This window comes from Schistocerca piceifrons, chromosome 10 (assembly GCF_021461385.2).
Source record: "Schistocerca piceifrons isolate TAMUIC-IGC-003096 chromosome 10, iqSchPice1.1, whole genome shotgun sequence".
NCBI classification, from domain to species: Eukaryota; Metazoa; Arthropoda; class Insecta; order Orthoptera; family Acrididae; genus Schistocerca; species Schistocerca piceifrons.
The window spans coordinates 97,147,625-97,164,544 of record NC_060147.1 but is presented as its reverse complement, the minus strand read 5'-3'; the positions used below and the strand labels follow the sequence as shown (position 1 = coordinate 97,164,544).

The 16,920-nt window shown below is 38.4% G+C and overlaps 1 protein-coding gene across 3 annotated transcripts in view; it reads left to right on the top strand.

The window, feature by feature from the left end:
• The window catches only part of LOC124718951 (aminopeptidase Ey-like), a 273,185-nt gene that overhangs the window by 82,683 nt on the left and 173,582 nt on the right, over positions 1-16,920 (top strand). For all 3 annotated transcript variants that reach the window (XM_047244618.1, XM_047244617.1, XM_047244619.1), the window contains exons 5-6: positions 1,145-1,300; positions 14,753-14,946. In XM_047244618.1, coding sequence (XP_047100574.1) covers positions 1,145-1,300; positions 14,753-14,946 — 350 coding nt within the window. The remainder of the gene's footprint in view (positions 1-1,144; positions 1,301-14,752; positions 14,947-16,920) is intronic.

Below are 16,920 nucleotides of genomic sequence, written 5' to 3'. Positions count from 1 at the left end.
CGGGGAAAGATGAAAGATACTGTCTACAAGGACATACCAACTACACCTCATGATATGCAATGTTGTATTATATTGCAACCTGCTCGGACATCTCCTCTGAAATGCAGCACGTGTGCAGCAGTCCTTTCATACCAGACTGGACATGTGCATTGCTGCTGCCTAGGATCATTTTGAACACAACTTCTGATGGTCAATTGTCTCATTATTGATTAGAATTCCCGTAGCTAGGGTATGCACTCAGTTTTTCTTCAGTGTGTGCTACCACAGGTATTGCACAAGTGTCGGTGTGGCAACTTTTCAAAATAAGATATCTCGAAAATAAGTCACCCTAGAATCCCACCACAAACACCCCTGACATTGTAATTACACTACTTTTAGTTTGTTAATGTCAGTAGGGATTGTTGCACTTCAAAAAGTGTATGTTTGCACAAAAATACAGTTTCTAAATATTATTACAATTTTAATTTCTGGTACGGCAGGATAGGTAAGGAGCATAATCAGTGTCAACTATTGAATGATTACTGTGAAGGGCAAGGAAATGCCATATACCCATATGAGAAAGTGTTATCAGCACCTGACATATTTTGAATGGGGCTTCATTGTGGGTAGCCATTTGGTCGTATGGTCAAATCATGCAATATTCAAATTTCTGGGGCATTTAGATGCGACAGTGATCTGATGCTGACTGCGTGGGAACATGAGGGAAGGCATTCTTGCCATCAAGGTTCTTGTTGACCATGTCCAATCTCCACAAGGAAGGACTGCAATATTATGCACCAAACACACTGTAGCTGCTTCACATCACTGCCTGCCATCCGAGACCAAGTAATTGACTAGACACACACACACGCACACACACACACACACACACACACACACACACACACACACACACACACAATGTTGTGTGGCACTTCTGAACACATCTCATCATGTGCATTTTTGGTTGTAAGGAATGTTTGGACAGTTTTAGGCTGCAACAAAGACAAAATAATTTTGCTGTGCTGTTGTAATATTTTTTTTAAAGCCTTCTTGTGCAACATTGTTGACAGTAGTTACATATCATGTATGCGGCTGTTCCTTGGTTCATTCACAGAAGTAGTGTGTCCCTATATCATCACCACATATCTTTCTCTATTTTCAGATGGATAGCACTGACACATTTTGAGGCGACAGAAGCACGAAGTGCTTTTCCCTGCTTTGACGAACCTGTGATGAAAGCCATGTTCCAGATCAACATCATCCATTCCAGCAACTACACTGCCATCTCCAACATGCCCATAGTTCATACTGAACAGTTGTAAGTATGGCTGTCTCATAAAATGCTTACTTCAGTTGATAAGGAGTGAAGCCCTTATCAGTAGGATGGTAAATCACAGTCCCTCTTTATTTTGTAACATTCCATCGGCATGTTGTAGGCACTAACAAGCTGAAAATAATGTTTATTTCATCCTTGTTATTAACAAATTTTGAAGGGAAATTACTGCCCCATGCACATTTTAAAGTCAGTATATTTAGTTTCTTTTGCAAGGAGCCCGTTGAGTGTGAGGAAGCAAGTTCATTCTTTAGGAAGACTCCTTTGAAAGTGTAGTGTTACCAATAAAGATAGAAAAAATATTAGTTGCTAATGACTCACCATGTTTATCTGAAGGGTGACAGAAAATGAGTGTCCAGTAGGTGCAGAGATTAACCTTCTATGGGATGTATGTACTAAAATGGACATTATTGACATTCAAGAAATCAAACCAAACCATTAACTTGCACCATGAACAGTTACTGAAAAATGGTGTGCCACACTGATCACAAAGATTTGTACCATTGAGATTGAAGGCAAACCCTTTGTGAGTCACAAATTGTGCAGGACATTTAGTTAGGTATCCACTCCTAAAGAATGCATGTAGAATCATATGGGTGTAATGGGGTGATGAAAAATAATGGAATGTGATGGCATGCAATCAGATTCGAAGCAATCTGTCAGGAGCTTATTGTAAAACTGGCTACCCCTTAAGCACTAGCTGCAGATAGTGCAGTAATGTGTTTTACAAATATGGAAAAACAAACATCTAGAGGCTGAATTTGTCCAGTGGTACCAGGTTGAATGAATTGGAATGTCACACTTTTCAGGAGGAACAGTTTGCTCCAGAGGAGTAAGATTTCTGTATGCAGACCAGGAATGAAGCAAAAGCCAAGTAATGCTGACAAGCTGTTGTCCAAAAGCAGTGCTCATACCATAGTTGTAGTTCTCTCATGCCCATTTTCCCACCCTTGCTTGTTGTGATGTAAATATTCCCTACTGCTCTCGCAAGATTATGCACATGAGAAAGAATTACAGGAGGCAGAGCACCTCCAACTTCTTGTAGCACAATAAATAACTGTTGAGCCAATTTACCATCCAGATTAACAGTTGGCATAATTGTATACGAGTGCGTTAAGACATTGTTAGCTGATCTCGATATAACTCCCTTGGTACCGCCAGTTTCAAGGGTTCCTTTGATATGCATTTCCTCTCCAAATCCAAATTTTTTGGAAATGAAAATAATTTCTTCGCTGGACTATGGGGTAAGTTTGTTTATCTCATCTACAAATTTTCAGGTGATTCCGTAGTTTGCTGTGCATCATCAAGTTGACACTTTGTTTGAAATTTCGTTATCTTATGTCTTCCAATTCTGTAGCACTGTTTGAAGTTATGCAACCATCCACTCCTTCCCTTGAGATCACTGTAACCTATGTTGCACACAATTTGATGTGCTTAATGTAGTAGGTCATTATCATGCACCTCCTTGCATCTAGCATCCTGAAATGCAGAAACACCAGTTTTTGTAACAAGTGTGCATTGTCCTCATTTTTAAATCTGTAGTTTCTCTTACTTTAATTTGTTAAGCTCACATTGGCATCCCTTTACTCCTTACATACATTTTCTACACAGTTGAGCATATATGACACTACCATTCGACTGACTCATTTTGCAGAAACGCTAATATTTCACATGTGACTTCTTTCTAACTCTGCAAAACTTCTTGAGTTCCTTCCTGACAAAATGTCAACTTCAGCAACTGTTGTTTTAGATGTAATGCAGTGTTTGCTTTGTTTATCATTGTCATCGCTCTGCAGTGAATAAACACCACTACCATTTTAGCATTATTGTGAGTTACTAATTGACTAAGCAGTTCACCTATTCTCTGTAGCCTCACACTGTGTTCACCATTGAGTACCTGCGGTCCTGCCCCCTGTTATCGTTAGCAGCCAATATTGTGGTTACAGGGTGGACGATATGTGGGGTGCTGAATGCCATAAACATCATTTACCTATTGCAGCCTCACACTCAAGGGGTTCCTTGATAGACACTGCTCATTATTCCCCCAATTTAAAAAGAAAAATGTAAAATTGTCTTGGGGAAAACGTAAACCATTTCAAACTAAAGGTGAAGGTGTTCTTGCAGCAGTATTGCTGAAGAAAACTATCACATATAAACAGTAGCGCTATAATATGCTTGTAACATCTTTACAGTCAAACAACTGCACCGTAGACAGACTTCTCTAAAGGGTTGTCATCAGATGGTAGACATCTCCAACTGAAAACAAAGTGGCCAGATGATTAAATATTTGTCTTTCTGTAGCTCATAGACTGGCAACAATTTCAAACGGTAGATTTGACACTGAGATGATTTGGCAAAATATGCCCGTGGGGTACGATGGGTGAACATGCCAGATATGTTCTGTTATGTACTTGGTGGACACATACTGAGGCACTGAGACATAGTTAATTTAATAATTAATAATGGAGGGAAGAAAAACAAAAAAACAAATGTAATTAAGGTAAATGGTTTTTGAAGATGGTTTTGCAATACTTTCAGAAAATCTGACTGAAGCAGTTACTCCAAAAATAGCAAATAGAACAGGTTTTAAAATTTCAGCTGAAAAAAAGAAAAAAACAAAATTCATAACAAATATAAAAAATGCTCTAAAATTCATAGAAACACAAATCGGTAAAATAGACTGAGTAAATGGACTACAAGACTTTGCAGTAGATGTAAGAGTTAACAAAATGAAAGGCACAAATGATTTGACAAACAATATTTACAACAATGAACACACATTTAGAACTATGAAACTAAAACACTGGTCACAATGGTATGACGAAAATTTTCATTTGGAAGTGAATCCATAATAATGAACTGTCAACCGGACAAAATAGAGGTACTTGAAAGACAGATTATTATAAAAACAATGGATGCAGTATAAACTATAGATGACTGGAAAATGAGAAGTAATACGGATATCTACAAAAACATAGATAAAATATGAGAAGTAATGGCTAAGAAACCTCTGCTGAATTAATGAGAAAGGCTAACAGAACTAATATTCCAGTTTTTCTAGAAGAAGAAATTGACAGTACCACAGATTACATAAGTAAGGGAAGAAACAGAAAGAAACAACATCAAAGAATTGGAAATAACCAAAAGAAACCTATGAAAGAATAAAATACTAGATTATGAGTCTTCAAGATATTGGGTTCAACAAGAACAAAAGGCAACATGGGAAGAAAATGAGGATGTACTGGAAAAATAGGGAACAACAATAAATAAGAGGTACCAAAGTTATGTGATCATAGTTTGAAGAATGGTTGGGGGGGGGGGGGGGGGGGGGGGGGGGGAGGGGGGGGGGGAGAGGTAACGGTTGTTGTAGATAGAGACAAAGGTTTGATTACAGTAAGCAGGTTGACATCGATGAAGCTTGTAGTATTTATTCAGGCATGAAGAGGCTTGCACAGGGTAGACTAGCATGGAGAGCTGCATCAAACAAGGCATTTGACTAAAGACTATGATAACAGGTTCTCAAGGAGTAATATTGGTAAAGTTTATTCTTGCTTCAGCTACTGCTGTAGCTTGTCTGTGAAAGTAAGGTTCATCGGACTATCTACAGCTCCAGAGTTTTGGTTACTGTCACAGTGACTTTGCACTGGAAAGGGCTGTTTGTGAATCATTTACTTTATATGGAGACTGCATCTGAAAGGCGCACTTCATGACTTCTGCAGTATCTAAATTATCAGTTTTCTGCAAGTGATATAAGAATATATGCAGATGACAAGCATAGTTGAAACCCATTAACTTGATACTGTGGTTGTTGATGTCGCCAGTCTCAAGACTAGCTTGAGGCAGCTCACCTACACAGTGCAACCCTCTTCATCTCTGTATAACAACTGTGATCACTGTAATCCGCAGCCATTTGAATTGGCTTGCTATATTCAAGACTTGACCTCTGTGATATTCATGCCACATCCCTGCCCACATTTATTACATTTTTATTGCTGTGTTTTAATACACAGTGTAGGAAGAGTTTGCTATGAGAGGCTAGTGAATAGGTAGGATCACAAGGCAGACTCATCAATGACATGCCAGATAGTTGCATACTGTGAGAACAGCTGGGCGAGCAAGAGCCATATTGTACTGGAACAGACAGACAGTGGGGATTCACCTGCTACACTGGGTGCCAAGAACCGAATCTTTTATTATTTGTATTTAGTGTTTAAATATTAATATACAGCTTTGACCATGCCAATGATGTTACTTGCTCTGAGAACTTGTTAATAACTTCAATATCACTCAATTCTTAATAATTTCGATATCACTCAATTCATCAGGAAATACTAATTACAGATTTCAGTTGCTGACAGTGCTTATTGATGGAAAGCATAGACCAATTACATGTGTGCCCGGAGAGGGAAAGCACCCAACTGCTAAGATAGCTCACTGTCGGTCTACGATCAGTTTCCAAAGAAGTAGTACATCAATCTGTGTATAAAATTTTATCTCATTTGAAGATAGAATGAAAAAACTAGCCTCGGATGATATACTGTGTGATGTTGTGTTAATCCAAGGCAGTCTATGATCAATTTTCATTGTTAAATAAATAAATGTCATATGCCTGGGGTTCTAGTCGGGTAGACCATCCGCCTGGTGCAAGTCTTTAGATTTGATGCCACTTCAGTAACTTGCGTGTCGATGAGGATGAAATGATGTAATTAGGACAAAACAACACCCAGTCCCTGAGCAGAAAATCTCCAACCCAGCCAGGAATCAAACCTAGGCCCTTAGGATTGACATACTGTTGCACTGAACACTCAGATACTGGGGGTAGACAGTTTTTCATTGTTGTAACATGTGAACTAGTGTGTGAAGTGCAACTCTGTGTAAAGATGGAATTAATTGTTCAAGTTGCCTTTGAGAACATATTTGTGTGATCTCTTGTGGGTTCTAAGATTGTGTGAAGCATTTTTATGTTTTTGTGGTGCTCGGAACTAATGACTAATCATCGTGAATTTTGTTATGAATATTAATGATAGACTGGATCTAGAAACTGTTATACTAATTTTGTGATTGAACAAATAAAACAAGATTAGTTGCTATCCCCAGTATTTTATGATTTTCATTATGTTCAGCACTTAAATCTACCCACTTGCCACATAATTGTGCTTTGTTTATTGCACAAGCATTAGAGCTCATAACCAATGGAGATGGAACCAAATGGGACAATGGCTACAAGATGAGACGTAAGTATGTTGGCTGCAGTTCAGTTACGTGAAGTAGGGGGCAGACGCACTAGATTTTCATTATAAATTACACATAGCATCACTGTGCATCACCGTGTACATATTGTGGCAGATGATAGTTCGAACATTCATTCCCCTGAATGAGATGTTCACTCTGCAGAAGAGTGAACACTGATATCAAATGTCCTACCAGATTAAAAACTGTGTGCCAGACTGAGTTTTTGAAGTATGGAAGGTAGGAGACAAGGTACTGGCAGAAGTAAAGCTGTGAGGACAGGCATGAGTTGTGCTTGGGTAGCTCAGATGGTAGAGCACTTGCCCACGAAAGGCAAAGGTCCCAAATTCGTGTCTCAGTCTGGCACACAGTTTTAATCTGCAAGAAGTTTCATTCATTCCCCTGTCTCCTGTAATAGTGTTACACTCTTGCTACAATTTTTATCCCCCCCCCCCCCCCATACTTACTTCCATTACCAAATAGGTGATTTCTTGATGACCCATTTCATCAAATGCCTCCCCAGTTTGTTCACTACTATCCCATCAGTTATTTACTCTATCTGTCTAATAATTATCAGCAACCTTATGTAGCGCCTCATTTAAAAAGCTTCTACTCTTTTATTATCTCAGCCACTTACCATCCACATCTCTCTTCCATACAAGGCTATGCTCCACACAGATATGTTGAGGAAATTTATCTTTTTCAGAAATACTTTTCTTCTAAGGTTAATCTGCATTTTATATTCTCTCTACTTAAGCCATCATCAGTTACTTTGCTGACAAAATAACAAAAACTCATCTACTACTTTAAGTGTTTCATTTTCGCAATACTTAAATTCCTCACCATTGCCTGATTTAATTCAAAATCCCATCATCTTTATTTTACTTTAGTTGATGTTCATTTTACAATTCCTGCTGAACATGCTATCCACTGTGCACTTGTCTTCCCAATGCTTTGCTGTCTCTTGATAGAATTACGAGGACACTGACAAAACTCAAAGGTTTTGTTTTTTTCTCCCTAAACTTTGGTTCCTTTTCCAATTTTTCACAGCTTCCTCAGTGTGTGGACTGAATAACATCAGGGATAGACTACACCTCTGTGTCACTCCCCTCTCAACTACTACTTCCCTTTCACCTCCTTAGAGTCTTATAACAGCAGTCTGGTTTCTGTATAAGTTGTGAATAACTTTCTGCTCTCTGTATTTTGTCCCTACTACCTTCACAATGTCAAAGGCAACATTACCAAATGTTTTCTCTAAATTTATAAATGCTATAGTCATTGGTTTGGCTTTCTTCAACCTGCCTCATTCTTGCATTTCTTCAGAATGTAAAATGACCTTCCAGAGGTGAGTTTCTATCAGTTTTTCCATTCTTCTGTAAATAATTGAGCTGCTTGGGGGGACAGAATGGTAAGCACCGAACTGGGAGTTTGAAGTTACGGAGGATTCAAAATTGCAATTGATCTGCAAATATGAATAATTTTATTATAACATCCATTTTGTTCTGGATGGCTTTTGATATCTATATTCTTCCAGGCAGACATAGAAAGAACAAGAAAACAGGTTATAACATATGAAATATACAAAAACAAATACATTACTGTAGTTGAGGTACCAATATGTTACCCAAATCGCATATGGTAATAACAAAACATAATGATAATCATACGAGAACATTTACACAGAGTTACTAGAAGACTTAAATATATAGCTCATTGCTTGAAACTAGTTATTCACTTGCCACTTTAATCACAGATGTGTTCATTGTTCACATATGTAGGTTTTAGTGAAAAATAAAATAAAATAAAATAAAACAAAACCATGATGAACAAGAGGGATGTATTCACACACAGTGCTTAGTATTGTGTTCCCCCTGAGCTGCTCAATTCATGCCAGTATTTTGCAACTGTGGGTTATTAAACTGGTAGGTCAGTAATATTCACACCTACAGGCTTTCTTTGGAACTGTAATTATTGCATTCGGAGTGTATTTTGCATGTCTCAGATAATGTGCACACCAGATGGACTAATTTTATCATCACTGTCTCTCCCATGAATCTCAGTAATTCTGATGGAGTGTCATCTGCTCCAAGTGCCTAATTTTGACACAAGTTTTTCAGTGCTCTGTCAAGCTCTTTTCGAGTTACCATATTGTCAATTTCATATTCATCTGCTTACTGTTCCCTTTCTATAATATTTTGTACAAGTTCTTTTCTTGAAGATAACCCTTCTATGTATTCTTTCAATTTCTCTGCCTTCCTTTATTTGTTTATTACTGGCTTGCCATCTGAGCTATTAACATTTTTCCAAAGGTCTCTTCAGTTTTCCTGTAGGTTAATATTGTTCCCACAGTCATGCATGCTTCTGCAGCCTTGGATTTGTCCTGTTACCATTCCTGGTTAGCAATTTTGCACTTACTATAAATCTTATTTTTATGTGTCTGTATTCCCTTGTGCCAGCATACTTTGCTGCTTCTTTATATTTTTCCTTTTGTCAGTTAAATTTAACATTTCATGTGTAAACCAAGGATTGTTTGAGGTCCTTTGATTTTTAGTTGAGGAGAGGATCTCAATCGATGGCACTGTCAATGATGTGATGATCTTGGCTGCAGATTTATGGACCTGTGTTAAGGAGGGAGAATTGTAACATTCCCCTTGATGAGTTGGGTGCACTACATAAAGTAAGCAGCTACTTGGCTTGCAGAGTACTTGTGGAGTGAAGATAGGAATATTTTAGGCTAGGTGATAGTTTGAAATTCTCTGAGGAACACTCACCAATCGATATGCAGAGAGCAAAAAATCAGACTGCACACAAAGTAAAGACGCTTTGACTTTTTAAGAGTAAATTGTCAAAGTAAGTATAACAACATTCCTCCCTCGTGCTCAAATTATTCTTGGAAACAAGAGCTGGCTGAAAGCTGAAGTAAAAAAGGCAGACTAGATGTCATAGGATGGTGGGGGAGATGGGGAGGGGAGAATTTATTGCAATTGACCAAGATCGTGTGTTGATTAAGGTCAAAATTGAGTCTGACTGTGAAGTTACCTGGATGCATGTGACATGTCCTAGTGAACTCAGATTAGTTACTGGGTGTTTTTACTGGCCACTTGATTCCTCTATGACAGGCTTAGAATCATTTAAAGAAAGTCCACACTCAGTAGTATGGAAATATCCAGATCACATGATATTAGTTGGAGGCTTCTTTAACCTACTGAGTATAGATTGGAATGTCTGTGGATTCACTGCAGGTGATACGGGAGGAAGTTTTGTGAAGTACTTTTGAACATGTTTTCTGAAAACTATTTCATGCAGCTAGTTAGACAGCCCACACAGAAAAGAAACTTTGGAGTTAAAAGCAGGCCTCAGCTTATCAACAGTGCCAGTATAGAGATGGGATTAGTGATCATAATGTCATCATAATGACAATAGTTACTAAAGTTAATAAAGCTATCAACAAGGCTAGGAGAGAGCATTTTTTCACCTTTCACTATTGGCCCGCTCCCTCTGGTTTCATCCTGTTTTCCCGTACTTCATCCATTTTGTCCTTTTTGTGATTTGCATATGTGCGACTCAGTGTCTTATGCTTTATGGTGAGTAGCAATTCTCCTTTTCGTAATATTGTTATTATTCCATCCTTGACTTTCCATTGTTTAATCCTGTAATATTTAAACACACAATTAGTGGTGTGCTGGCTGACACGGTCATGTCTGTAAAATATCTAGGCATAATGTTGCAAAGCAAGGACATGAGGATGGTAGTAGGAAAGGTGAATGGTCAGCCTCAGTTTATTGGGAGAATTTTAAGATAGTGCATTACATCTGTAAAGCAGACTGCATCCAGAACACTAATGCGACCCATTCTTGAGTACTGCTGAGATATTTGGGATTTCCACTAAATCGGATTAAAGAAAGACATCAAAGCAATTCATATGCATGCTGCTAGATCTGTTACTGGTAGGTTTGATCAACAAAGTATTACAAAGATACTTTGTGAAATGCGAATCCCTGGAGGGAACATGATGTGAATCACTATTGAGAAAATTTAGAGAAGCAACATTTGAAGTTGACTACAGAGCAGTTCTACTGCCGCCAATGTACATTTTACATAAGGACTACAAAGGTAAGATAAGTTGGGGCTTGTACAGAAGCATGTTGACAGTCGTGTGTCTTTCACTCCATTTGCAAGTGGAACAGGAAAGGGAACAACTAACAATGGTACAAGGCACCCTCCACCTAGTGGAGGCTTGTGGATATATGTATAGGTGTAGAATTCTACTGGGACTTGTCTGTTTGATCCTGTGCTGCTTTCTCTGTTTCATCTTTCAAAGATGCCTGTTTGTCTTCTATTGTATTACTTTTTGGGTTCCCCCCCCCCCCCCCCCCCCCCCCCCCCCCCCCCCACCCCTCTCAGATGTTGGATAATGCTGTTTAATACTTACCTCGATTAAATGTTGAGACAAGTATCCTCTGTTCTTGTTGCAGCTTAATTTTCTGAGGACTTTCATTTTAGCCTTTAAAAAGTCTGATCAGGTTATAATTTTCTTAGTAGACAAGCGGTTTTTCCCATTTTTCTCAATTATTGTAATTTTCTTGTTGTTATTGCACTCGTTTACATTTGTGTTATATAATACAAGTGATCATCCCTTGTGTCTTGCTGGAGTTGTGTCTGACCTTCAGCCTGCCCTACTATCCAGTACTTACTATATGCCTTACTATACATCTTATTGGTGTGTTAATTTTTGAAATGTACAAGTTTATGATATTTTTCTGTATTCAGATTATATAATCATGTTTTTAATTACCTACAGTTTTGAAATTAATATTTTGTAACCCTTCTGTTTTCTTTGTATACAAATATACTGATAATTTTAACAAAATTGATTGATACTATGTCCATATACACTGTCTGGTCAAAAGTATCCTCACACCCCTATGTGATGAACAGTCGCCCGGTACATGTCACAAGAGGCAGTCCCTTCTGTATGTGCTCTTCACATTAGTGAAATGAAGTCTGTGCAGTGCCCACTTGCACTACTCTTACTAGATGGGAGTTAATTCTGAGCTTGTGTATTGTGGAAAATGGTTTAGACATCTGTTGGGAATATCATCTATCGCCAAATTGTGGTTTTAGGAATTGCATGGATTGTCAAGGTGAGGCGTAAGTAAAAAAAAAAAGTTTATTTCCCATTTCAATTGCATTGTACAAAATGTCACTAAAGAACTTGATCAGGAAAAACATGTGGCTTGGTAGAGGTAAACTGAGGATACAGCAGAGTATTATTTTAGCCTTTTGCTAGATTAAAAAATATACATTGTTGCTGCTTCAGTAACTGCATTATCTACAAATACTGTTTGCAATTCCTGTGGTTTTTGTCATGAGGTGTGTTATGTGATTGTGACAAACTGTGCATATTTCAGTGGTTGGTTGGCAAATAGCTTCCTTGCAAGGCTCTCACAGTTTCCCTGAGAGGTATAGCTTTAGTGTACACCAGCTATGGCAAAAAAAAGTTCCTGGCTACATACACAACACATGGAATTGTCGATAGTGAAGATCTGGATGATGAGTAAGTTAAATTACTGTCATCTTTTGTTGTTGTCAAGAGTGTAAACAAAATTGATATCTATTGCTGTGACAATCATGTGCTCAATACATCACTTGCAAGTGACCTTGGAAATTACTATGACGTGCTATGACTCCTGATCCAAACCTCATAGAACTTTTTGTAGGGTGTGAACCATGTCCTGTCTGCATCAGCTGTATGCTCAGCTTAGACATCAGTAGCAGACATTCCTCACAAGATGAGACCCCTCATCTCATTTTGCCAGTGTTCGGAAGGTGTGGAGCCATTCTTAACTCAAGAGGAAGTGCTACCATGTACTGATAAAAGAAAAACTGACAATTGAGAGTGAAAATGTTGTTAACAATTCTCAGGCTGTATAATTTATTCTGAAAAAAATTGAATATTGTCACAGAGTTATGTAATAAAGTGACCGAGTATTGTTATAAAATTATGTAATCATACTTACAGGTGATTAGTTAACTTATATATGATACATAAATGCTGAATGATTTTTTGTTAAGAGTAAAATTGTTTGTTTCTTAGACAATTTTGAGATGTGGAATTTCTCAACAGACTTATTTTGAATAAGTTTTTCTCATCATGTTCTGTCACCTGTTCATCAACACTGATATGGTACATCCCTCTTCTTGTGTGAGTTAATTTGTGAATGACTTCTTGGTCTATATTTAAATTAATACTTGTAATTCTGACATGCTGTACTTCAGATTCAGAGTGGAAAATAATCCTTTAACTTAGTGTAGATACAGATGTCTTATCTGTAGCAGCTTCGTCTTTGCTGTAAAATGCAAAAAAATGTAGCATTGTTACTTTCAACAAATTGGTGTATCATTAAGTCTTCAGTAATCACATATGCTGACCTTCTCCTTGTACAAAGATGAAATTAACATTTTATTTCCCCAATATATTGTATTTGACAGTTTGTGATGGAAGGTGTATATCAGATGAACAAAAGCTAGAGAATGACCCCTCACACACTCCAGATATTGATTATGTCACCACAGTTGTCACCGATGTCATTCTGTGAAATGTTCTGTATTTCCAAAGCAGACTCTAATGACGCAGAATAAACCACCAACCAGTGAGTGCTGTGGAGCATGATACATCACCTGTCTTTATCCTAGGTTGCAGATATGCTGCATCCTTCATACCAGGTTATATATAAAAACAAGAAAACAAATTCCCACACTCTGAACTTGTTACTAAAATAAACTTGTGTGGTGGCAATCATCATTTGTCAGTTCTGTATATGTTGCAAAACACATCACTTCACCAATGTGATATGTTACACTAAGCCGTGAACTGTATCTACTAACAGAGAGGTGAGTTCTAACATTTTGTTTACGTCACACTACAAAATTTGTTTACAGTGAATAATTATTTTCCAATTTAATTTTTAGAATAAAGAACATAGAATAATTTGACAAAGCAGCTTGCGGCTTCTCACAATCGCACTGTCTGGCACTTATTAGGTTTGCATCAGATGAATGAGGCAGGACCACAGTCTCACCATTCCTGTCAACTACACATAAAACAAAGGAAAAAACATGTCTGCATGAATATATTGCAACATAAATATCATATTTAAAGTTCTAAAAAAAATAATGTGGCACTGGTGCAGAAATACATTCTCACTATGAGTGCTTATCTTTCCCTCACATCTTTCCAAAGAGGCAGCTGCTTCAGGTTACTGTCACCTGATAAACTGCATACTTTGAACTTTATTACATAACATAGCACCAAAATCTTCACTCCACAGGGGCAGGAAAAGCTTATAATCAGACGTATATGATTGCATGAAATGCCATTAAATTTTTGTTGGAAGAGGCTGATGTGGAAGCAAATATCTCAGTAAAAGCTGTGCTTGAGAGAGTTGCAAGAATTTTTAGTTATCCCATCCATTCTATAATAAGAATAAATCATAGCTACAGATTGTCAGAGGTCTGAGACATAATTTTCACATTATACATGTTCTTCATTTTATGTAGTCAGTATTGTGGCAGTTGGTAGTGTACACCTCATCACATTTTTTACTCTTTCTTTTATTTTATGAGATTTCATTGTGGCAGCACAGGGCTGGTCTCATTCTGCTTTGATTGACCTTTTGTGTATGTGACTATTTCGTTTTCAGTTTTCTAGAGGGAAACTATTGACACTGAACTTCTATGTCTGATTGTGCTCACATAACCTGTTAATACAGTTGTTTTGCACACTTTATAGCTGTAGCTTACAAGTTAAGGCAGATATGTGTTTGTGCATAGGCTTTAGCTGTTGAACTGCATCTCCCCTACCTCATGACAATCGTTAACAGAAGCCTCACCACTACTATTGCTCCCTCCCCTCCACCCACTTCTACACAGGTACTGGCCAAGTTATTTTGTTTGCTCTTTACCTCCTGCCACTCTGACAGAAAATATGGAAAAGCCACCAGCACTAATTCATCACACTGCAATGATCGCAATACAATACAGTAATAGACCTGAAAACTTTACAATTAAGCAGATTCACAGCAAAAGTGTGAAGTGTCACAATGTTCTAGATTTGTGTAGGTCATTTCTGTGTAACTGATGTGACGCAGCTCAGCTTTGCTTTTGTTCTTTATTTTTTATTAATAGAGACATTTTATTACTCACCAGAGAGAATGAAGCAGGATGGATTGTGGATCATTTTGACACATCACTGCCTATGAGCACATACCTGGTGGCTTTTACCCTTTCGGAGATGGTGTTTGAAATGGCAAAACCACCACCTGTTCCAGAGACCAACAATGAGAAAACTCCTCTAGGTGTCAGTAGGCAGCCTGTCCAATCTTACAGCTGCAATGATACAGGTATTTATAGATTTATGTTCACAGTTCTGCAACATAGTTTTGTTGTGTCATGCCATGCATTTATATATTGTACAATTGCACATTTATATATTGTACAATCAGAGAAGAAATTTTAAGTTTACTCTTTCACTGTGGAAGACAGGATGCAATGTTTAAAAAGTGCTGTACAAGGAATCTGATGCAACATCACTGCCAAAATTTTGAGAGATAATTGACTCTGTGGAGATTCAAAGGCAGTAAAATTAAATCCCAAAAGTGGTTGCTGTGAAAGAAATGGTTTTGAACATTTAGCTCAGTCTGTTGTACAGGGGACCTTATCCCTGTGATTTCTATTAGCCCAATCAACTAAAACTAAAAATATCAAATAGGGTAGAAAAATTCATGTAATTATAAATTTTTGTACAGTGATAGGAGGGACTGCCGTAAACAACATACTTAAAAGACTGCCTGAAAAAAAAAACCTGTAGCTTCTAGTGAAAATGTTTCCCAGCACAAAATTAAACTACATTAAATTTCCTGGAGAAAAGGTCCCTTTCATTTTTCCCTAGGACTAATGGTTTTCACAGTACAAGTGATGGGGAAAAATGACATTTATTAAAATGGTGTGTTAATGGTATATAAAAGCAAAATTAATGTTATTTTAAATGAATTGTGTTAAGAACAAATATTAAATGTGTGTATCACATCTAAATGTAGTAGAGTCCATTTAACTGATAAATGCTGTTCACTGGCTGCGGTAGGTTGGTGGGAAGGGGCAATGGGAGGGAGGAGGGGAGGCATGTGAGGGAAGGCAGCTTGCTGGATTGTCTTCCTGCTCTTCCCTCCAGCATAGGTCTGCAACTGAAGAATGAGCAGGCAAGTAGTCATGTTCTCTACCACACTTCATCACAAGAGGCGACTACAAGGTGTCTGACAAACTAGTCTGTCTGTACGTGGTCCCATGTACAATACTGGCCATTAAAATTGCTACACCATGAAGATGACGTGCTACAGACACGAAATTTAACCGACAGGAAGAAGATGCTGTGATATGCAAATGGTTAGCTTCAGAGCATTCATACAAGGTTGGCGCCATTGGTGACACCTACAACGTGCTGACTTGAGGAAAGTTTCCAACCAATTTCTCATACACAAACAGCAGTTGACTGGTGTTGCCTGGTGAAACGTTGTTGTGATGCCTTGTGTAAGGAGGAGAAATGCGTACTATCACGTCTCCGACTTTGATAAAGGTCGGATTGTAGCCTATCACAATTGCAGTTTATCGTATCGCGACATTGCTGCTCACATTGGTCGAGATCGAATGACTGTTAGCAGAATATGGAATCAGTGGGTTCAGGAGGGTAACACGGACTGCCGTGCTGGATCCCAATGGCCTCGTATCACTAGCAGTTGAGATGACAGGCATCTTATCCACACAGCTGTAACGGATCGTGGAGCCACGTCTCGATCCCTGAGTCAACAGATGGGGACGTTTGCAAGACAACAACCATTTGCACGAACAGTTCAACGATGTTTGCAGCAGCATGGACTATCATCTCGGAGACCATGGCTGCGGTTACCCTTGACACTGCATCACAGACAGCAGTGCCTGCGATGGTGTACTCATCGATGAACCTGGGTGCATGAATGGCAAAATGTCATTTTTTCGTATGATTCCAGGTTCTGTTTACAGCATCATGACAGCTGCATCCGTGCTTGGTGACATCGCGATGAACGCACATTGGAAGCGTGTATTCGTCATTGCCATACTGGCGTATCACCCGACGTGATGGTATGGGGTGCCATTGTTTACACGTCTCGGTCACCTCTTGTTCACATTGACGGCACTTTGAACAGTGGACGTTACATTTCAGATGTGTTACGACCCATGGCTCTACCCTTCATTTGACCCCTGCAAAACCCTACATTTCAGCAGAATAATGCATGACCGCATGTTGCAGGTCCTGTACGGGCCTTTCTGGATACAGAAAATGT